Genomic DNA, 20556 nt, shown 5'->3' with positions numbered 1-20556 from the left:
TCTGAGACATCTGAGACATGAAGACGGCCATATTTGTTCTTGCCATTCAATGCTCATCACGTTCTTAAACAAAATCTTTAGATTGTGATGCCAGCGGCTGACCGTGAACAACTGGGTCATGAGCTGAAATGGAAATCCAGGCATTTGTAGTCCAATCATGAATCCAGCAGTTTACCACCTGCAAAGTGGATTTATTAAATGAAGAGGCTAAGAATATCTATATATATATATATATATATATATATATATATATATATATATATATATATATATATATATATATATATATATATATATATATATATATATATATATATATATATATATATATATATTTATATATATATATGTGTGTGTGTGTGTGTGTGTGTGTGTGTGTGTGTGATATGAGCTAGAATATATATATAAAAATATACTGTATATATTCATATTTATTTACCTTCCTGTTTTCCACATTTTTTACTTTAATAAAAGGTAGTACACAGAATAGAATGCCAGCAGCAGTACAACGCTGGACATTACCAGTATTATATGTTCCTTTGGTGGCCCCATTTGGGGACAGCTTTTGTTAGTCGTCTTTCAGCATGTAGACAGAAAGATATGATAATGATTTTTAATACATGACACCACAATTGCAAGGTAAATGGTAGTCAGTAATGTCAATGTAATCTCGTCCAGATTTGTCTGGTGCAACTTGGCAAGCTTGAATCATCCTCATGACTCATCATGCATTATTCTTTAACCCGCGACACAATGCATTCACAACGATCAACTGTTACAATTGTGGCAGTTTGTTCTTCACATCCAGTGAAGTTCACTATATTTTTTCTAAGAATAAATGTTTAATAACTGAGGACAATCATCAGTTACAATCATCATCGACTTCTGGGTAGCTAATGCTCGAGTCCACTCAGACAACGCAATCATTACTTTGGAAAACAAAATACAGCCGGGGGCACAGCATGGAGAGTCGGACATCATCAGAATAAGTTCTTCCACGGTCGAGTCACTTTCTCAGCAAATGGCTGTGCAACACTGTCCATAAAAGACAAATTGGCTTAAGTAGACATGCCTGTCTGGAAAAGGAGACCTTGGGGCGTCCTGTATTTGTAAGCAGATTTATCCTGACCCGGTTGTGACTTCTGTAGTAGCAAGATAGAGGAAACATCTGTGACTAAATGGGAAGAGGAGGAAAGCAAATATCTTCTTGGAGCAATTTGGGTGTACAACCCACATGTTAGATGGATGCTGGTATTTTAAAGTCATTTTCTCCTGACTGTAATTTGTTCTACTTGTGTACTGCAACTCAGCTGCCAGACTGCTCTTTTGGTTGGGGATGGAAGTTGGGGTGAAGAACGTGCTGAGGGGTGTGCAATGAGGGGAACAAACATCAAACTTAAAAGACAGGGTACTCCATCGACTGACTAAGGACTTTCAGTCTCACTTCTCAAGAAGTGGAAGATGTGAAATCTCAGTGTCAGGGGTACCAATATCAGTGTTGGGGGACTCTATGCTCCGATAGAGCGTTTGACGAGAAGCCTCTGTTGGATATGTGAAACACAGGCGAGCAATAGGTTTCGTTTTTATGACTGAGCAGCAGGTCAACAAATCATAAATTGTGCAACACTTTTGGTTTTTTTTTCCGCCAATTGGAATAATGAGTATTTTTTTACTTGCACTTTTGCAAGTAAAAAAATGGAAGGTTAAACACCAGAAATTAAAAACAAAAGCGAACCTCTTTCCCAAATGTATAAAAAAAGAGAGACTTTTTGTTTACCACCATTAGTACAGAGCCCTGATATTAGTGCTCAGAGATGAAAACATGAAGTTTGATGTCGAGCGACCAACTAGTCAATAAGATATTGATAATCGGCACCTAATTTCCTAAAATAAATCAGCTGTTTGTGAAAATGTTAGACTAGATTAGGATGGATGAAGTTATCCCAAGGAAGACAGATTTAATAGCATTATCTTAATGTTGTTCACTGTTGAATTACACATTGCGTTATAACAACCTTGGGGGCCCGTTACATTAGTGTTTTGATCCTCAGCGAAGTTGCAGTTTTCTGTTGTTTTTGATGTGTAGTCACGTGTGACTCTCAATGACCGAGCTACCTCGTCCTCAACAGCATCCCTTACGGATGCTGTAATGTCGAAGGGCAGAATGGTGGTCGGGGAAAAGACCCCTATCTTGGGGAAAAAAAACCCTTGGAAGAAGCCTGAAATATCAAATGTGATGTTTTTCTTCCTTCTTGCCTAGTTAAAGCCCAAATAAAGAGCTATTTTAACACCACATTGATCACAAACACCACCTGGGATCCGCTATACTATAGCGTACCAAGCTAGCACTGCGGCTAAGCTACAAACAAAGAGAGGTCAAGCAATCGATCCAAATGAAAAAGGTGAACAAAGAACCTACTAACAGTCATTAGACAACAAACACTCGGATGAAGTTATACAAAGACTCTACTGCAGTTGATCGCTCAGATGATGCTACCAATTGAGAAGGCGGATCAGGACTGCTTGAGAACATCGCTATTGTTTTGATAACTCAAGATCATAATGAAGCTATCAGGTGGTGTCTGGTTAAGACTCTTTCACCCTCCCAGCAAAGGTCCAGCCCACCTTCTTTATCAAGACAGGGTACAGTTCCGACACCTTTTCCGATCTGAATTCTTAATGAATATACTAGATTCCAACTTTTCTTTTCGGTTTGCGTAAAAAGAAACATAGCAGGTCGCTTGTTGGGCACTTTAAGAGTCATCTCCTCTGCAGAGATCAGAGAGACTGAGATACTGTCGCTACGAGCCTACTTTACATTTCCAAATCACTGAATCATCTTCCAGACACAACAGCAAGGACCGCGACATCTGAAGCAGTTTCTCAACTACTTATTTCTAACTTGCAAGCTTTGGCAGCGACACTGGTGCGTTTCAACATGATAACTGATGACAAAGCTGTCAAATGACATTCGCTGGTCTGAAAGCTCAAAACACAACGTCCGGGTCTTCTATTTGCTGATTCTCATTCACTGGAAACTAACCCGGTTTCGCCTTTTACTCAAATAATAAAGTCAAATATTGATTGATGCTTCCCAGAATACATAGAAAATATTGCCCCTATTATGCATGGCTGCATCTTTCTATGACATGGTCAACACACACTGCCCTGCATGCACAAATACAGACGGACATATGAGCATGGCCAGTCCTCAGGAGACTTGTGCGCATCAGCCTGCAAAGATTTGCAAGTCCACTTAGTGGAGATCAACTAATCTAATCAAACACAGCAGCTAATGCACAGTGAAAGTGCCAGTCAGCCACTTTACAAGCTGGACTGGCGAGTCCAGTAGTCACAGAGAAGAAAATCAGAGGTATGAATGGAAACACAAGCCACAAATCAAACTGTCGCTTAACAGTTCTCCCTCATTCAAACGCATTAAATCTCTTACCGTTCTGCCTCACCGAAAGCTCAGTCTCTCTTCTTCACTACGACTTGGTTCTCTTCCACGTATCGCCTCTCTCTATCTCTCCTTTAACACCTGCTGTTGGAGATCAGCCTCTACTGCCAGATGATGCTGAGAGCAGCCCTCTCTCTCTGCCTCGATTCGCCCAGCCCTTCCAGCTCCAGCTCTCCTCTCCCTCGCATATTTCCCGGACAATACTCCAAAGCAACACCCCCACTTTTCTTCCCTACAGGGGCGTGTGAGACACTGTCAGTCTGAGATCGGAGTTTGCGTATGGGCACAATGACGCCCTCTTAAGCAGCTGGAGGGCAGAAAATCGAAACAGAAACCTAAAATAACAGAACGCTGCCTCACTTGAGATGCAACATCCGACCTCCCTGTCCCATTATCTTTGGGATCCAACACAATAAAAAGACTATTTCTGCTGAAATGTTCAGTCTCCGTTGCTGACTTCGAAACACTAAATAGACAATCACTCATTCTGCCCAGAGAGTAACAAAAACAGGTCATTGGTGAAGTGAAACCTTGAAGGCATCATTCCGCGAGAGGCACATTACATGCTTGATGTGTTGCTACATAAAAAGCAGCTTACTAGCGTCAATACTGTTCTCAAACAATAGTATGCCCTCTGTATTTGATGAAGCTTGATTAAATAGACAGGAGCAGCGCTGGCAGTGAACCCTGCCGCGGCGGGCACGCAAAGATCCGAGGGAGCAGTAGTTCACATTATTAGCACACTTTCACGCACCAGCGAACATAGTCACTTTTTCTTGGGTTGAGTTGGCGCTACAGCTCAGCTCCAAATCTGCTTACCATCCGGGGCATCCAATGTGCCCTGCATGGACCGGATACGTTGCAATGGTTGACTTGCAGTTACTGCAGTTTCCAGTGAAGTAGCACAGCAAGGATGTTAGTGCATTGCTGTGGCAGATAGTGAATGGCTTTATAGTTGATTGTCATCCAAAGACAAGAAGATGCATTGAGTGCAACAAGAATGATGTCAGTTTGAGAATATCAGCAATGAAGGTTTGTGACAGTGTTTTAGTGAAAACAGACATGACACAGTCAGTATGGAGAAGTGTTAGAAAGCAGTCCTGCACACAGGGGCTAACACATGCGAACACTGGGACCAAAACCTACCTGTCAAGCATTGCTTTATGACAGAAACAATGCTAAAAGTTATATCACCCTAAAATCCATGCAATCCCAAGCAAATGCTCATTTGCTATAAGTGGGTGGTACACACGCGTATGATCGGTCCAACGGCTCTATTGTACTGCAATCTCAGCTTAAGCGGTGTCTGGTCGAAGGATCCATGTTTACTGTCTCTGAGGAAGAAACAGAAATAAATCCCACAAATCTCTAATGGAAAACAAGCACTTAAGTTGGATCACCATGTGATCCAAAAGGCTACTGTATTAATGAATATAACTGAGACAGCTACCTACAAGAGAATAAAAGCAGCCTGACATTATTTATCTTTATTTGACAGCAATGGCCGAACCCAAAGCCCTAACAAAACCACCCTAGCTCACTACTAAAATCCACTGCCTCTTTGATGACCTGAACGTCCAGAATGAAGCACCACACAAATGCACTGATGAAAACGCCAGTGTTTTAATAGCGGCTGATGTTTTCTGTAGTCGAAAATCAGGGAAGAAATATTTCATCTCATTTGAGAAAAGAAGATCATCTGTCCTACTGCAGTGCACTATGGGACTCTAGAGTCTAAGAAATGTTGTCGCAGACTGTATATAATTGTATTCTGAGCTGAATGTGGCTGGCTGACCTTCACTTTGACACAACTCCACTTAATGACTAGCTAATGAAAGATAAAAGCCCTTGTGTTTGGGTCTCCTGAAGTGCAATGAAGACAGGACACTTAGCGGATCCTAATGAGTCACTCAGATACTTTAAGGGAAGCTTTTATAGTTAACAAGCAGTTCACACCAGATCAACACATTATAAACGTTGAAACATGCAATTACATTGTATGTCTAGAGTGAACCCTGACTTTCCATCTGTCAGCAAACAGTTGACAATCGGTGTGAGCTCCTGTGATACTTCTTGTTTTTCAAACAGGAAAAATTGTGTTTTAGAATTTATTCAGTTTAAAAAAACTGAAACTGGATAACAACTTAATATTCAGTGAAGAAATCAACTTAAAATAGAGAGGGGAAAAAATACTAGGCTTTGGCTTGGCCAGCATAAATGCTTGATCTAACTGCACAAAACAATTTAATTTGTTCTCTCATTTCAAAGTGTCTCCTGTGAACCAGACTGACTCAGGAGACCGAAGGCATTCTGCTGCAGAAAACATAAAAATTGCCAATCGATACATAACTGCAGGGCCTCATGATGGGAGCTCAGCGTTTTAACATCCCGCCATCTCCTCCACACCCTCATTGCTGGAGAGCCACATAGAGCCTCCTCCTAATATTCTCACTTAGTGGCATTCAATTTAAGGGCTGCTGTGTCGCTGAACTAGAAAAAGTTATCCCATGGATCACAGGTGAAGGAGGTTTCAAAGCAGCAAAGCCTTTCCGACTGATTTAAAGCTGGTCATGCTGAGATCCACAACTCACAAGGCAGCGCTATTGGCTTCGCATTTCATTACTTGCTCTGTCTCCACTCTGCTTTCAGTCCTTCCTGACACATCCGCTCTTTATTTAACAGTCACAGTCTCGGAGACAGCAGCCTCTGCACTGAAAGAATTCTGTCCTTGTGACATGAATGATAGAAAGTCAGTTAAGACCCCTGTCCTCCAAACAGCAAGAAAGCCTGAGCCTATTACTCCCAGCTTAATTTGCCTCATCCTCCAGCTTTCGAACCAGATACACTCAGTTTTGCACAAAACTGAGCTCTGTTTTCAGACCCAGGAATCCGCAAAAAAAATCTGCTGTTGCGTCTGCTTCAAGTGAAGTAACTAATTGAAAAGGTCAAAACGATGTATACATTTTGAAAATGTCAGAGCTGCCAATTGTGCCATTGTTCTGCCAGTAATTGAAGCAGTTAAGAACTGGATGCAAATTGGTTAAAGTGAAAAAGATGTAATAAATCTTTGTGAATTTCTATATGTCTAAGAACTCCCTGCCCTACACACATACACACTTGTATTCATATTTGTTGGGACCTCTAATTGATGTTATGCTTCCCCAGTCTTTCATCTTTAACAATCAAAAACCTTAACTAGGACTCTGACGCAAAAACCCATTTATTATGACCCCGTAAAAATGTCCCCACAAAGTAAAATGTCCCCACAAGTAGGTGTGTTTCCAAGAATTTGCCCTCGCAGGGATAGCCATACAGCGATGGGTAGGACCTCTCATTGATATAATCCTGTCCCCAGTCTCTCACCCCAACACTAACCATCCAAAACAAATGGCTAACCTTAACCTGGACTCTGAACAAAACTTACAACAAACCCAAAAGGTTCACTACATTTTCTAAAAATGTTGAAACATTTGGATGGAAACCCCAATACTTCACCCTCTAACTTTTTTCTCGTCTCGTGTCTCGTGTGGTTTACGACTATGAATTCCAAACACAAATCCTGCAAAACACAATTTTTTAAACTTCACAAATAATGGACCACCTCCATGTTAGTTTGAACCACAACGGAACAGTCAGTAGCACACAACACAGCAGGACATCACACACAAAGGGAGTGCACGTAGTTACACGTAACTGCTGTTTGGGAATATTGGGGCAGAAATTATGAGAACTGTTAGAGCTCCTTTTCAATCTCTGTGAAATATAATGCAAAATGTTGACTGCACTGTATCTAATGTATCAGAAACAATGTTATATAATAAGAAGGGCAAGTCATGCATGTAAGTCATGCAAATGTAATGAGAATGCATGTGATTCATTCATTTTTCAACATTTTCAGAGCCTTCAATTTTGATATATGGAACGCAAATTGAAAATATGGAGGACAGAGTAATGCGGTCTTAGATGCTCAACGACGCAACAATTTCAATTCATTTATAACCATCCTTAATATTGGAAAGAGGACAATTTGTTTCAATATTTTATTTATTTCCATTCCAGCAGTACTATCTACTAATCATTTTCAAAACGGTATTTTTTTTTAGATGTCAACTTGGAGCCACTTATTGCAAATTTTAATGTTGTAAGTGCGTCCTATTAAACTTCTGAAGAACAGATGCAACATGAGACTGTATTGACTATTATTATTATTATTATTATTATTATTATTATTATTATTATTATTATTATTAATAATAATAATAATAATAATAATAATAATAATAATACAATTATTTTCCATTTTCCAAAAACAAACTTTGTCTAAAGCCAAGGTAAGTATGACTTGTGACCCTTGGGCATTGAACAAATATTGAACAATATGCTCGACCAGGCTAGAAACAGCACACAAAGATTACAGAACTAAAAGACATCTTCAGAGTAAAAAGACAGCAAATAACCACTCACACACACACACAGTAACAATTTGGGGTGCAGGATCAGACAGTAGCATGGAAGTTAGCAAGATCACGCAGGATCCTGCTGGCTCTTGTAATCACCTTTCTGCTCTGGTGCGATTTTGCAGCGATAAATCTGGTCACAAACAGAAATGAACAGCCAGGCGACCAGAGGGACGGGTACGGAGGTCAATATACATCCCCCAGCTCACACAGGGCTCAATGAAACTGAGCATCAGAATCGATCTGCACAACATTCATAAAATATTTAACAACATGATAGTCTAGCTTTACATGATGAACTGGGGTTAGACAAAAGTATCACAGCTCAGGTGAAAAGGCAGTTATGGTGTGGAGTCACTCCCAGCTATCACCGGACATGTTAGCTTATCACATAAAAACAGTCTGTTCTCTTCAGACAGCCACGATCAGATTTCATTACAGGAACCACTGATGCTTTATTTCCCTCTCAGCTCAGGCATCATCCAAAACAAGCAACCCTCTGTTACACTTCAATGGAGTTGAGTTGGAGTCATTCCACTTACAAATCCTGTGACTATGTCAACACCATTGAGGACCAAATCTATCACTGAGTGAGGTAAAGAAATGGCAGCTACAACCAAAGACATATCGACTTTCCCCCCACTGTCTGTCTTCCACGTAGTTTATCGCTCCGGTTTTTATGGGTCTGGAATCGATCATGCACTTGGGAGAAGATAACATCACCACCAGGCCTGCACAGCTCAAATAAAAACACTCATGTCAACGGGTCTTTCTCGTGCTTCTGCAGCTGTGGAGCGAAAAAAAAAAAAAGATCTGGCTCTAATTGAATTATTCCGTCATGGCTCAAAATAAGGAGAAATTTAATTAAAATTGTGAGTCTCTATAATGGATAGGTTTCATGGTGAGCTGATTGAATCCAGCACAACGTGGCGTTCCTCAGTGTCAGCATCTTGCTGTGTGGTTAAACTGTGTGACAAATCCATCAGCTGCCAGTCAGACGCCTCAAGTGAAGGTAAATAACAACAAACAGACAAAAAACATTGCCCTGATTATCTTTTGTAAACACAAATACTATTGTCGGGAGCTAATAAGAGCATTCTGGTGATGTATGGGATTGACTCTGCTGGAGAAGATGAATGATTCACAGCAACAGCAAAACATCGCATTAAGACTGCGGAGACAAAGCAGTCGTCTTTGAACCTGATTGCATAAAAAGGGAAGCAACATAAAGAGCTTTGAGAAATTGCCTTCACAATAAGTGACATCTCTTCTGAGTGAGGTGAACAACAGAGGGGGTGCTCAGTTTGTCACGGGAAAGTGTCTGATATCCACCTCAAACAATAGGGCAGGGGAAAAGAGGACGACCATGGAATAATGCAGGATATTATTTATCTGAAAAGTCCACCTGTGTCTTTTCTACAGCCAGAGGTCTGGATTTAAAGGGCGCCAGTGTACCAATGATGATCTCAGTGGCCTCTGCGCTCCACTCTTCACTGCATTAATGTTTTCCTCTGGACTCACTGAGGTCTGGACACACCTGTCTGGGTCACAGAGGGCTTTGTTTTCACTCCCATTTTTATGCGACCAAGACACTACAAATGGAAGCTTCAAAATAGAGTTTGTAATGGCAGCTTATATCATTCAGTATGAAGAGTGAAGAGAAGAAAGGAGAGATCACTAATGAATGCTTTTACTTTTTGCTATCTCGATTCCTGCTCTGGTTTTGTTTCTCTCAACATTTTGAGTAATCTTGACTGCTAGAAGCTCTTTTTTTAAGTGGCCTTTGAAGTTTGTGGACGTATCCTGCACTGCTTGTGGTATAGCTCTTCTATTCATGGTTCCTGTATGTGTATTATTTTTTGTTCCCCTGGTTTTTCCCAAGCTTGTGCAAATACTTTTCTTCCAGCCTTTATAATATCTGTTTTTTGCAAATAATAATGCTCTCACGCCTAAGGCATCAAACATTGATGGTTGTGAAGGGGAGGTTTGTCCAATGTTGACACAGAAGACAGCCTTTCACCACACAGTAGGCTTTCAAATGTGCAGTCGCAGGAAGGCAGAATGTCCAACGGGTATACGGGGAGGCATCCATGAACTTCCGATTATACAGCGTAGTTTGATGTCAACATAAGGTTCACTAACCCAGGGTTGAAAGCTGCCACGCCTCTGGCATCCTAGTGGACGCCCTACTAACCATAGCTCGTGATCACAAAGTACAATAAATCCAGTGTAACGTCACTGCTAAACTAACAGCGAGAGCTTCTGTTCATCACCCCTGCACGTCCTTAAATGCTATCATCCATTGTGAACGTCACAAAATGCCAGAGAAACACTTGACTCAAAGGAATCATCGAATGCGTCAACATACAACACGGAAAGCAGACTTCTGCATCAACAATGCAGGAAAAAGTCCACTTGAGAAAGGAGTTGGATGTTTATCAACACAGTCGTCTGGGGCTGAGTTTGGAACATTCAAATCTCCTTCCATAAAGTATGTTTGTATTGCTCACTTGTTGATCATGACTTGAGAAGTCACTTCATTTTCTCCACTGTTGTCTTTTCAATATCTATAGCTCACTCTAGTTTGAGAAATACAAATTGGTCACATGCAAGCGTTGGGATGACACACACACTTAAAAAACAAGATGTTCCCCTTTTGCTATTGAAGATATTGAAGAAAGGTATTGAATTCTTGTCATTACTCCATAGCCATCACACTCCAGATCTGATCTTGAAGAGAATAAAAGAGATGGACATTGAGTGGGTGTTTGCCAATGTGCAAAGGGAACCAGCTGAGACGTGGCCAGGAGCGAGACGCAGGACGGGTGACCATGAAAAGCTATGCAGGGAGGGGGGCGTAAATCGAAACTAAACACGTGTTTGAGCTCTGTCTACATGAAAAATTAGACCACAGGTTTCTCTACACGGGTTGCTCATTCTCCTTATGCTCAGGTAAAAAGGAAACTATTCAAAGTATCTGTGGTCCTGTTCTTGCTCGAATCTATTTTCACAGAGAGGTAGAAAGGAGGATGAAAGGACCCTGGGATTAACTGTGAGAGCACCAGATGGTCCAGATAAAGTGGTATTTATTGTATCTGGTCAAAAAAGTGGCGTTCAGAGAGACACATCCATACCCTTGAAAAGTATGGATTAAAAGCAACAACCTTACAGAGCTGAATAGTGTCATCAAGTGGAAGCATTGAGATGTTGAAAGAATAATTTAATAAGCGGCAATAAACAACAGTTGGGTCCCCTCGTAAGGAAGTATTTCTTCCTGGCAGGAGGGCTCACTATCTGCACACCGCGGTAATGACTGTGCTGGAAAGATTCGCTGAACTTTATGGACTCAGCATCATGCAGTGGCTGAGCTCAGAGCTCCAGATGGACTGCTGTGGGATGGAGTGGCTGAATTTTATTACAGGAAGAGTAGAAGAATCCTCTATTAGTGAGAAACCATCATGCAAGTCTCAATAGAAGAGACTGACACACAAAGTCAATGACGTTTGGCTGTGTAGTTACAGACCACCAAGGCATGCTGAAAACCACCAATGACAACTCCCTGAGCTGACATGTCCACGACACAACACAACTGAGACTCAATGAAAAGTGGATCCAGGCTTGGCCACTGTAAACAGTCGATCAACCATTTTTAAGTGAATCATTTTCCATTGGTGCCATCCACCACTAAACTTGCCTTATTTTTGTACTGTACCAACAAGCATTTTCCCATCTCTGATTCAGATTAGATAACGTACATGCATGTCAGATAATATCAAAAGACAGGCGTCACGATACTTGATAGCCCAATACTGTATCGATATTCTAAGTCCACAACATTGCTATTGATTAAATATATTCATATATATCTTTGAGTTCATTGACATTTCTGACCTGTGGTCAGCAGCGAGTAATTCAACTTCCCCCTTCAGCACCTTGTAATCTACAGCAAGATCTTGCAGGTGTCCAAGCCGGATTCCAACATTAGACTAAACTAACCTGTATGGTGGTTGTATCTGAATGGATTAGACTGTCACCCGGGACATCACAAACAAGAGCTACGTCTTTTGTAAGATGTGCCACGCAAGTGCTAAATGGTACAGAATAAACCTACAAACCTGGACTGTATGTAGCATAGATGTGGAATTATTGGACGCTACTCAGACAACTCTAGTATTATTTGTTGGACTTTTTTTTTCTTTTTCATCTTTACAAATAACACACTAAATGGTACAGAATAAACCTACAAACCTGTACTGTATGTAGCATAGACGTGGAATTATTGGACGCTACTTAGACAACTCTAGTATTATTTGTTGGACTTTTTTTTCCTTTTTCATCTTTACAAATAACACACTAAATGGTACAGAATAAACCTACAAACCTGTACTGTATGTAGCATAGACGTGGAATTATTGGACGCTACTCAGACAACTCTAGTATTATTTGTTGGACTTTTTTTTTCTTTTTCATCTTAACAAATAACACACTAAATGGTACAGAATAAACCTACAAACCTGTACTGTATGTAGCATAGACGTGGAATTATTGGACGCTACTCAGACAACTCTAGTATTATTTGTTGGACTTTTTTTTCCTTTTTCATCTTTACAAATAACACACTAAATGGTACAGAATAAACCTACAAACCTGTACTGTATGTAGCATAGACGTGGAATTATTGGACGCTACTCAGACAACTCTAGTATTATTTGTTGGACTTTTTTTTTCTTTTTCATCTTAACAAATAACACACTAAATGGTACAGAATAAACCTACAAACCTGTACTGTATGTAGCATAGACGTGGAATTATTGGACGCTACTCAGACAACTCTAGTATTATTTGTTGGACTTTTTTTTTCTTTTTCATCTTAACAAATAACACACTAAATGGTACAGAATAAACCTACAAACCTGTACTGTATGTAGCATAGACGTGGAATTATTGGACGCTACTCAGACAACTCTAGTATTATTTGTTGGACTTTTTTTTCCTTTTTCATCTTTACAAATAACACACTAAATGGTACAGAATAAACCTACAAACCTGTACTGTATGTAGCATAGACGTGGAATTATTGGACGCTACTCAGACAACTCGAGTATTATTTGTTGGACTTTTTTTTTCTTTTTCATCTTTACAAATAACACACTAAATGGTACAGAATAAACCTACAAACCTGTACTGTATGTAGCATAAATGTGGAATTATTGGACGCTACTCAGACAACTCTAGTATTATTTGTTGGACTTTTTTTTCCTTTTTCATCTTTACAAATAACACACTAAATGGTACAGAATAAACCTACAAACCTGTACTGTATGTAGCATAGACGTGGAATTATTGGACGCTACTCAGACAACTCTAGTATTATTTGTTGGACTTTTTTTTTCTTTTTCATCTTAACAAATAACACACTAAATGGTACAGAATAAACCTACAAACCTGTACTGTATGTAGCATAGACGTGGAATTATTGGACGCTACTCAGACAACTCTAGTATTATTTGTTGGACTTTTTTTTCCTTTTTCATCTTTACAAATAACACACTAAATGGTACAGAATAAACCTACAAACCTGTACTGTATGTAGCATAGACGTGGAATTATTGGACGCTACTCAGACAACTCTAGTATTATTTGTTGGACTTTTTTTTTCTTTTTCATCTTAACAAATAACACACTAAATGGTACAGAATAAACCTACAAACCTGTACTGTATGTAGCATAGACGTGGAATTATTGGACGCTACTCAGACAACTCTAGTATTATTTGTTGGACTTTTTTTTTCTTTTTCATCTTAACAAATAACACACTAAATGGTACAGAATAAACCTACAAACCTGTACTGTATGTAGCATAGACGTGGAATTATTGGACGCTACCCAGACAACTCTAGTATTATTTGTTGGACTTTTTTTTCCTTTTTCATCTTTACAAATAACACACTAAATGGTACAGAATAAACCTACAAACCTGTACTGTATGTAGCATAGACGTGGAATTATTGGACGCTACTCAGACAACTCGAGTATTATTTGTTGGACTTTTTTTTTCTTTTTCATCTTTACAAATAACACACTAAATGGTACAGAATAAACCTACAAACCTGTACTGTATGTAGCATAAATGTGGAATTATTGGACGCTACTCAGACAACTCTAGTATTATTTGTTGGACTTTTTTTTCCTTTTTCATCTTTACAAATAACACACTAAATGGTACAGAATAAACCTACAAACCTGTACTGTATGTAGCATAGACGTGGAATTATTGGACGCTACTCAGACAACTCTAGTATTATTTGTTGGACTTTTTTTTTCTTTTTCATCTTAACAAATAACACACTATAGCACTGTACTGGCAGTATCGCAATACATTGTGACATCAAATATTATCATCATTTGAGGTTTTTATCGAGATACAAATTGTTTCACCAGATTACTGTCAATAAACAGCCCAAATACAAGTACATTAGTAATACATTAGTATCATGGTCTGGAAAACTCGTAATAAGCATAAGCACACGTGTTAAATAAAACATTGCATTTACACCAATTGACAACGGCCTGCCCCTTGTTAACATACATGGCAGCATCATGGAGCAGCTCGACGATCCACCTGTTGCCACGCTGCTTGTCCCCCACACCACCAACTCCTACACTAAGATGGAGGGCCCAATTAGACACTCACTTGTTCACCACTGATGAGCACTTCATTACCTCCCATTATAGCCAGATATCCTCTTTCTTAAGACAGAAGTACCAGTGCAGAGCTCTGAGCCCCTTGGAAACAGCTGTGGTGGTGTGGTGCATGAATGGATCAAGCTCATGCTCGGATTAGAATCAACAGGCCGTACACTTAGTAACATCTCAAAGCTTGGTGTCGATAAAGCAGAGCGATAATTGAGTAAATATAATGAGAGGCGTTGGTGGATTTGTTTTTTTCAGCTGCTCTGGGGATTATAGACAAAAAAAAAAGGATCAGATGAGTGTTTATCGAGAGCATTCGAGCTAATGAGTGTTTAATTCGGAGAGCGGCGCTGACAGCAGTTTGGCAGTCCCACATGACACCTTCCACCTTTTGTGAAGAGAACCAGGCTAACTGAAAAGCTCGTGTCTTTGGGGTTGAAATTATGGACAATGAATTCAAAAGTAGCAGAGCACAATGATGAGCAGCATCTTGGACATATTCAGAAAATCCTCATATCTCACATGAATTAGAGTTATATGAAAGAGGAAATATTCCAAATGTTTGCACAAATATTCAATAGATTTATCTGATAAAAGATCCTATACATTTGTACAGGTTTTTTTATGAGTGCAAAGCCCAGGTTCTCAAGAGGAGAAACCTTTTCCTTTTTCTAAAAAAAACGTGTTGAATATTCAAGTAGTGTACACTTTAGGACAGAAAGCATTACATACCAAATTAAATAGTGAAAGGAAAATACTAGTACTACTTCTGCTACTACGACTAAATATGTTATCATTATTAATTATTATTATTATAAACGGACTGCCATTGAATAGGAATTTGGGTCATCAATCTGGTCTAATTTGGAAACTAGACACATATAAGAAGAGGAATTAACTTGTTTGCAACAATGGCATTAAGGTATTACGGTGTTAACGTATAACAATTCATGACTCACCACAAAGTCCTGGTTCTGGAGAAGCTCTTGTCGGTTCTAGAAAAAGAAGAATGGAGTAAATTACAATGCATTTTTGCTCTCAACAAAGAAACTTTTTCGAAGCTAACTATCAGAGCAGCTGTGAAAATCGAGAAAACAAACCAGATTTACTCAGCTTTACTTTGGAGTATATCTGTCGATAGTCATAGTGATAATTGTCGTAGCATACATGGGTCAGAAAAATAGACAAGTGTAGTAGTCAGTGTCACAGCACGAGCAGCGCTTGAAACAGTAACGGAAATAGCAGTGGAAATTGTTGCAGTGTTGGTGAATTTAAAAACAGTCATTTAGACTCCACAGCGACCACTTGAAAACATTAGAACTACATGAACTACAGTACCTGCATATACAGCTGATATTTTAAAATCTGCATTGCATGATGATTTGTCCAGAGAAAAACATGTCACACTGATGCTATTGGTTTTTTTCTCTGACAAGTCTGAAAAATGAATTAGAAACACCTGCTGTATGAATCATTCCAATCGTTAAAGTCATTATTTGCTTTTGAGAATCAATTTTGAAATGAGTGCAGGTCAGTGTGGAGCAAACAGAACATCAATCCAGTAACACTCGGCTTGTTTCTTTCACTGCCAAGGGCCCAGACAATCAAACAATGACTTCAATCGGGTGGTTCCTGTCCTCCCACATCCTTAATCACAGCAGCACTATTCTACTTCAAGGAGAGTAAGTCATCCTCAGTCAAACGTTATCAAGGAGAACAGCAGAGTTTCTTCACAGTACAGGACAAGCTGAAGAGTTGGGTCATCAAGTTCAGCGTGAGGGAATCCTCCCAGTCCCGATCCATCCTTCCTGAGGCCTAAATATTCATGAGGCACAGCTTCCCCACTACCTCTGTGATGTATAAATTGATAGTGCAAACGCTGTCCATTGACAAAGCTGGAAAACTCATGTCTTAAAATGATAAATGAGACGATAACACGCGGATGGTTCCAAGAATGACGCTCAGGCTGCATATCTGACGCGGTCTAATATCGTGATCCATGAAATATTCATGGAAAGGCGTCTTATATGGCTTTATTGTTGTTGATTTGTGGATCCCACGGTGTGTGAGCCAGTGCCTGAAATTCCCGTGTGGAAAAGGCGCTAATTAATGTGGGCAGAACATGAGTCGTTTCAGTCCGCATTTTCTCACTCTTTTTTTTTCAACAAAAGTGCCCACTAACTTCATATTCATGCAAAACAGACTATTATTTAATTGCTCTTTGTCGTCCGCATACTACTGCTGCGCTTAGTACGACCACTAAAATCATAGTGATTCCTCATGAATGACTTGCTTCTCTATCGATTATGATAGTAACAATTACGATTACATTTGAGCAAGTTTATTGAACCACTTTATCCATTATTATCCATTTATCCATCGAGTAATAGAAGTGATTCATTACTGATCATTTCATTTGTGATTAATAACACGTAAACAGACGAACCAAAACCTTGTGAAATGACATGAAACCATGTGATCAGCGCAAAGATATTTATTTGTCATCAAAACGTCCAATCAGCAGCAGAACCAGGATCAAGTCATGGACATCAAATTCACTAAAGAAAAAAAATTAAAAATACGCTTGATGCAAACTGTTGAGAAAATTGGGAAAACTGAATACAATTCTGAAAAAAATAAATATCATAAAACCATGTCTAAATATAATCTAATAAAAATTATATATTTTATTCAAACTCCAAAGAAGAAGTAAACTGTAAATAAAAGTATCGCGATAAAATGTACTAATTAATTTTCAAAACTGCTTCAACAGGTGCTTTTATGAACGGTTTTTAATGGGGGCACCATCACTTTCTTTATAATTTTTCCTCTCAAGAACTTCTCCATAGTTGGTAACTGTCACAGATTTGCAGCTGTCAAGTCAATTCAGTGACACACTACTGCCACCATACGTGGCTTAAGTATTAAACTGAGCGTCTCCCGGCCCTCATGGCCCAGAAGTGTAAACCAAAAAACTTTTAGCGGCCTTCTATGGGGCACTCGCAGCGCAACCAAGAGCCCCAGCCCTCTCATTCTCTCTCCTTGTGGAACAGTTTAAAACTAAAAAGGCTACATGGTTGATCCTGCTGGTAAGCATATTCTTTCAAGATTCTTCTTCTTGTTCTGTTGTCTCTTCCCAACAAGACTACACTCACCTAATCTTCTCTTCCTGAACCTGAATTTTGGTCTTGCTGTTCGTCTTTTGCCTGGTACTTCATCCTTCCTCCAACACATTCAACTCTGTCCAACCTGCGTCTGGGTCTGGCTTTCCTAACGTCATCACTAAACTTCAGGTGCAAATACTAGGAATGCTCCAATCGACCAGCCACTGAACGTGATCGGCTGATATCAGCGTGATCGGTGAATACAGATCACTGCTTGTCATTGCTGATCACAACAACGGATCACGTGTGACAGCCGGCGCTCTGATGAAGCCCCGCTGGTTGTGATGCGTCCGCTCCTGCCTACTCGCTGCTCACTGGTCAGTGGCCTGTCTGCCGTGACAGTGCATTCAATCTGTCATGTAAAGTTTGCATCCTGCAGCACATGCACGGGACAATGCTGTGCAGGGACATGCCTTCAAATGAAACATGCCATTTAAAGCTCCAGCACTTGACAGAGCACGGAGAGTTTTCTGGGCTCATGAAAGTGAGACCGCTGGATCCTCAGCAGCAGCATTTTCATGAGCCAGAGGAAATTGAAATAAAGGATTTCATGGCGCTTTCTACCACATGTGTCACATTTATTTCCACAAAATACGATGTTTGTCTTCAGATGGTTTGCAAAGTTTATGTCCGTAAGTGCAGCCTACTGTGGAGTCTACTGTGATTTCTTGTGAGATATCAAAGAAAAACAAAGCTCAGTACATGTCAGCCAATCACAATGCGTCATTCTGCAGACTGCGGAGAAGTACGGACATAAACTTCGCAAACTATCCGATGACAAACATTGTACTTTATGGAAATAAATGTTAATGCATGAGGTAGAAATCACCATAAAATCCTTTATTGCAATTTCCTCTGGCACATTAAAACATTTAAAAAAGATATTGTATATGCTGAATGTGATGTAGTCATCCCGCGGCAGATGAACGCTAAGCTAATTGCTCAAGAAATAGTCATTAATTTCACAGAGCTTGATTATTAGCCTTTCTCAGGTGTCGTTTACACAGAGACAGAAACTGAAGTGACCAAATCCGAGTCTGTCAGCCACCTGAGTCTGAAACTTTTGAAAATGTCGGTAGTGGAAAGTTTCACAAAGTCTTGGAGTCCCGCTACAAGCGGCCAGTATCTAAATATTGCACAGACATAGAAAAGTCTCAAGAGATTCACCAAACTACGACGTCTCACATCAAATTAAATGTTTTTCAGTTGTCCTTTTGACATAATAGTTGCTGCATTCTGCACGTTTTTCCCATTTCCCCCCCTTCTTGAAGAGCTATAAAAAACATGTCTGAATTAAAATGATTTAATGGTCTTGGGGTCAAGCATGTAAAAACATAATGAGATCATTTGTCATTGCTGCTTAACTGGCGACAGAAGACGGACTACACTGGTCCGAACTGAGTTGACATTTCGAAAAAAAATGCAGCTGCAAACACAAAAATATATATAAATATTTGTTAAATAATATTTAAATACTTCCATAGACATTGAGAACAAACACAATGTGATGTAAAATATAAATAAAATTCATTGTAATACTGATAGAAATTGAAGGCCCAAATCTTGAAGCCAAAAACCAAAATAAAAATTCCAGTAAATAAAATGGAAAACCATGGAAACCAGGTAGAACACCAAATTTTATTTATTTTAATTTTATAGTTTGGCATCAAGAAAGTAATCAATTTATCACTCTCATGGTGGAAATATTTTGGTAAGATCAGACTCATAATCACGTCCAAAAGAAACTACTTGTTGATCAGATTCCAACAGACTCATCTTCACTCTCCTCACCTTAGAATGACAGCACGACATATTTGACCGACAAACACTGACATTTACCGATGCGGATCTTTTGTTGAAAACAGAAATATTAGTTCTTCAGTCCGCTCACATGCTTTGGTGACTGCCCCGGTGCTGACGCTAGCAATGCTCTGTTTGGTGTTAACATGCTGGTGTGAGAAACAAACCACCATGAAAACAAGAGCACGGGTGCACCTGACACATGAAAGGAGAGTGTGACTCATTCAATATTTTCTGAGATAAATTGATTTTGCGTAACTCAACACTGATAAAACGCAAAATAGAATATATCCTACATACAGTATGCATTAAATTGAGAAGCCATAAATCATAAATCTGTTACTGTTGCGGAAAGCTCCCCAAAATGACTTAGTAAAACAGACAATGACATAATGCCACTGCGAGTTTCAGACACTTGTTTTTTATCTGACTTCAACCGAATTTTCTTCAGATTCTAGCACAGAAACGCATCATTATTTTGCTGACGCAAACACAGCTTTTTCATTTGATCAGCTCATCTCAGACGTTCTATAATCCCTGAAGTATGTGATAACAACACCAAAATCCCAGCTATGATTAAAGCCTCTTCACAAAAATCTCAAATTCTGCTCCATGATCAAAGGTACGAGCAGCAAAACAGGAGCAGTGCAGGATGATCAGAAAGACAAACTGTCAGCAGTAACTGGATTAGAACAGGTCAAACTGTTCTATGCTGGTGAATACATGAGGCAGCCAGGCGGAGCAGGTTGGGCCATGCCTCCAAATCACGCATCATTTCATATTCTCATTTCCACTTACTTGATTATTCGCCCACATTTTGTTCAGAATGAATAGAAATCTTGGTGATCAGTGATTAGTCTTGCATGTTTTGTTATGACCAACAGCCGCAGGGTCTCAGTACAAGAACGCTATTGTGTTTTAATAGATGTAGAAAGACAAGTGATTTAATGAGGTATTGTTGTTTTGATTTCTGATCATTTTC

At 39.5% G+C, this 20556-nt stretch overlaps 1 protein-coding gene across 10 annotated transcripts in view; it reads right to left on the bottom strand.

The window, feature by feature from the left end:
* The window catches only part of rap1gapb (RAP1 GTPase activating protein b), a 101262-nt gene that overhangs the window by 37346 nt on the left and 43360 nt on the right, over positions 1 to 20556 (bottom strand). For 8 of the 10 annotated variants that reach the window (XM_053869414.1, XM_053869412.1, XM_053869405.1 and 5 more), the window contains one exon: positions 15570 to 15605. Coding sequence is in view for 6 of the 10 variants with exons in the window: in XM_053869405.1 (XP_053725380.1) it covers positions 15570 to 15605 (36 nt within the window). In the remaining 4 variants the exon portion in view is untranslated. Of the gene's footprint in view, positions 1 to 3451; positions 4239 to 15569; positions 15606 to 20556 lie in introns of those variants that run through there. The other 2 variants (XM_053869416.1, XM_053869413.1) reach the window with 1 other exon arrangement.

Source organism: Synchiropus splendidus, chromosome 6, assembly GCF_027744825.2.
Source record: "Synchiropus splendidus isolate RoL2022-P1 chromosome 6, RoL_Sspl_1.0, whole genome shotgun sequence".
Lineage (NCBI taxonomy): Eukaryota > Metazoa > Chordata > Actinopteri > Syngnathiformes > Callionymidae > Synchiropus > Synchiropus splendidus.
Note: the sequence above shows the minus strand (reverse complement) of the source record. Positions and strands in the feature narration are given on the sequence as shown.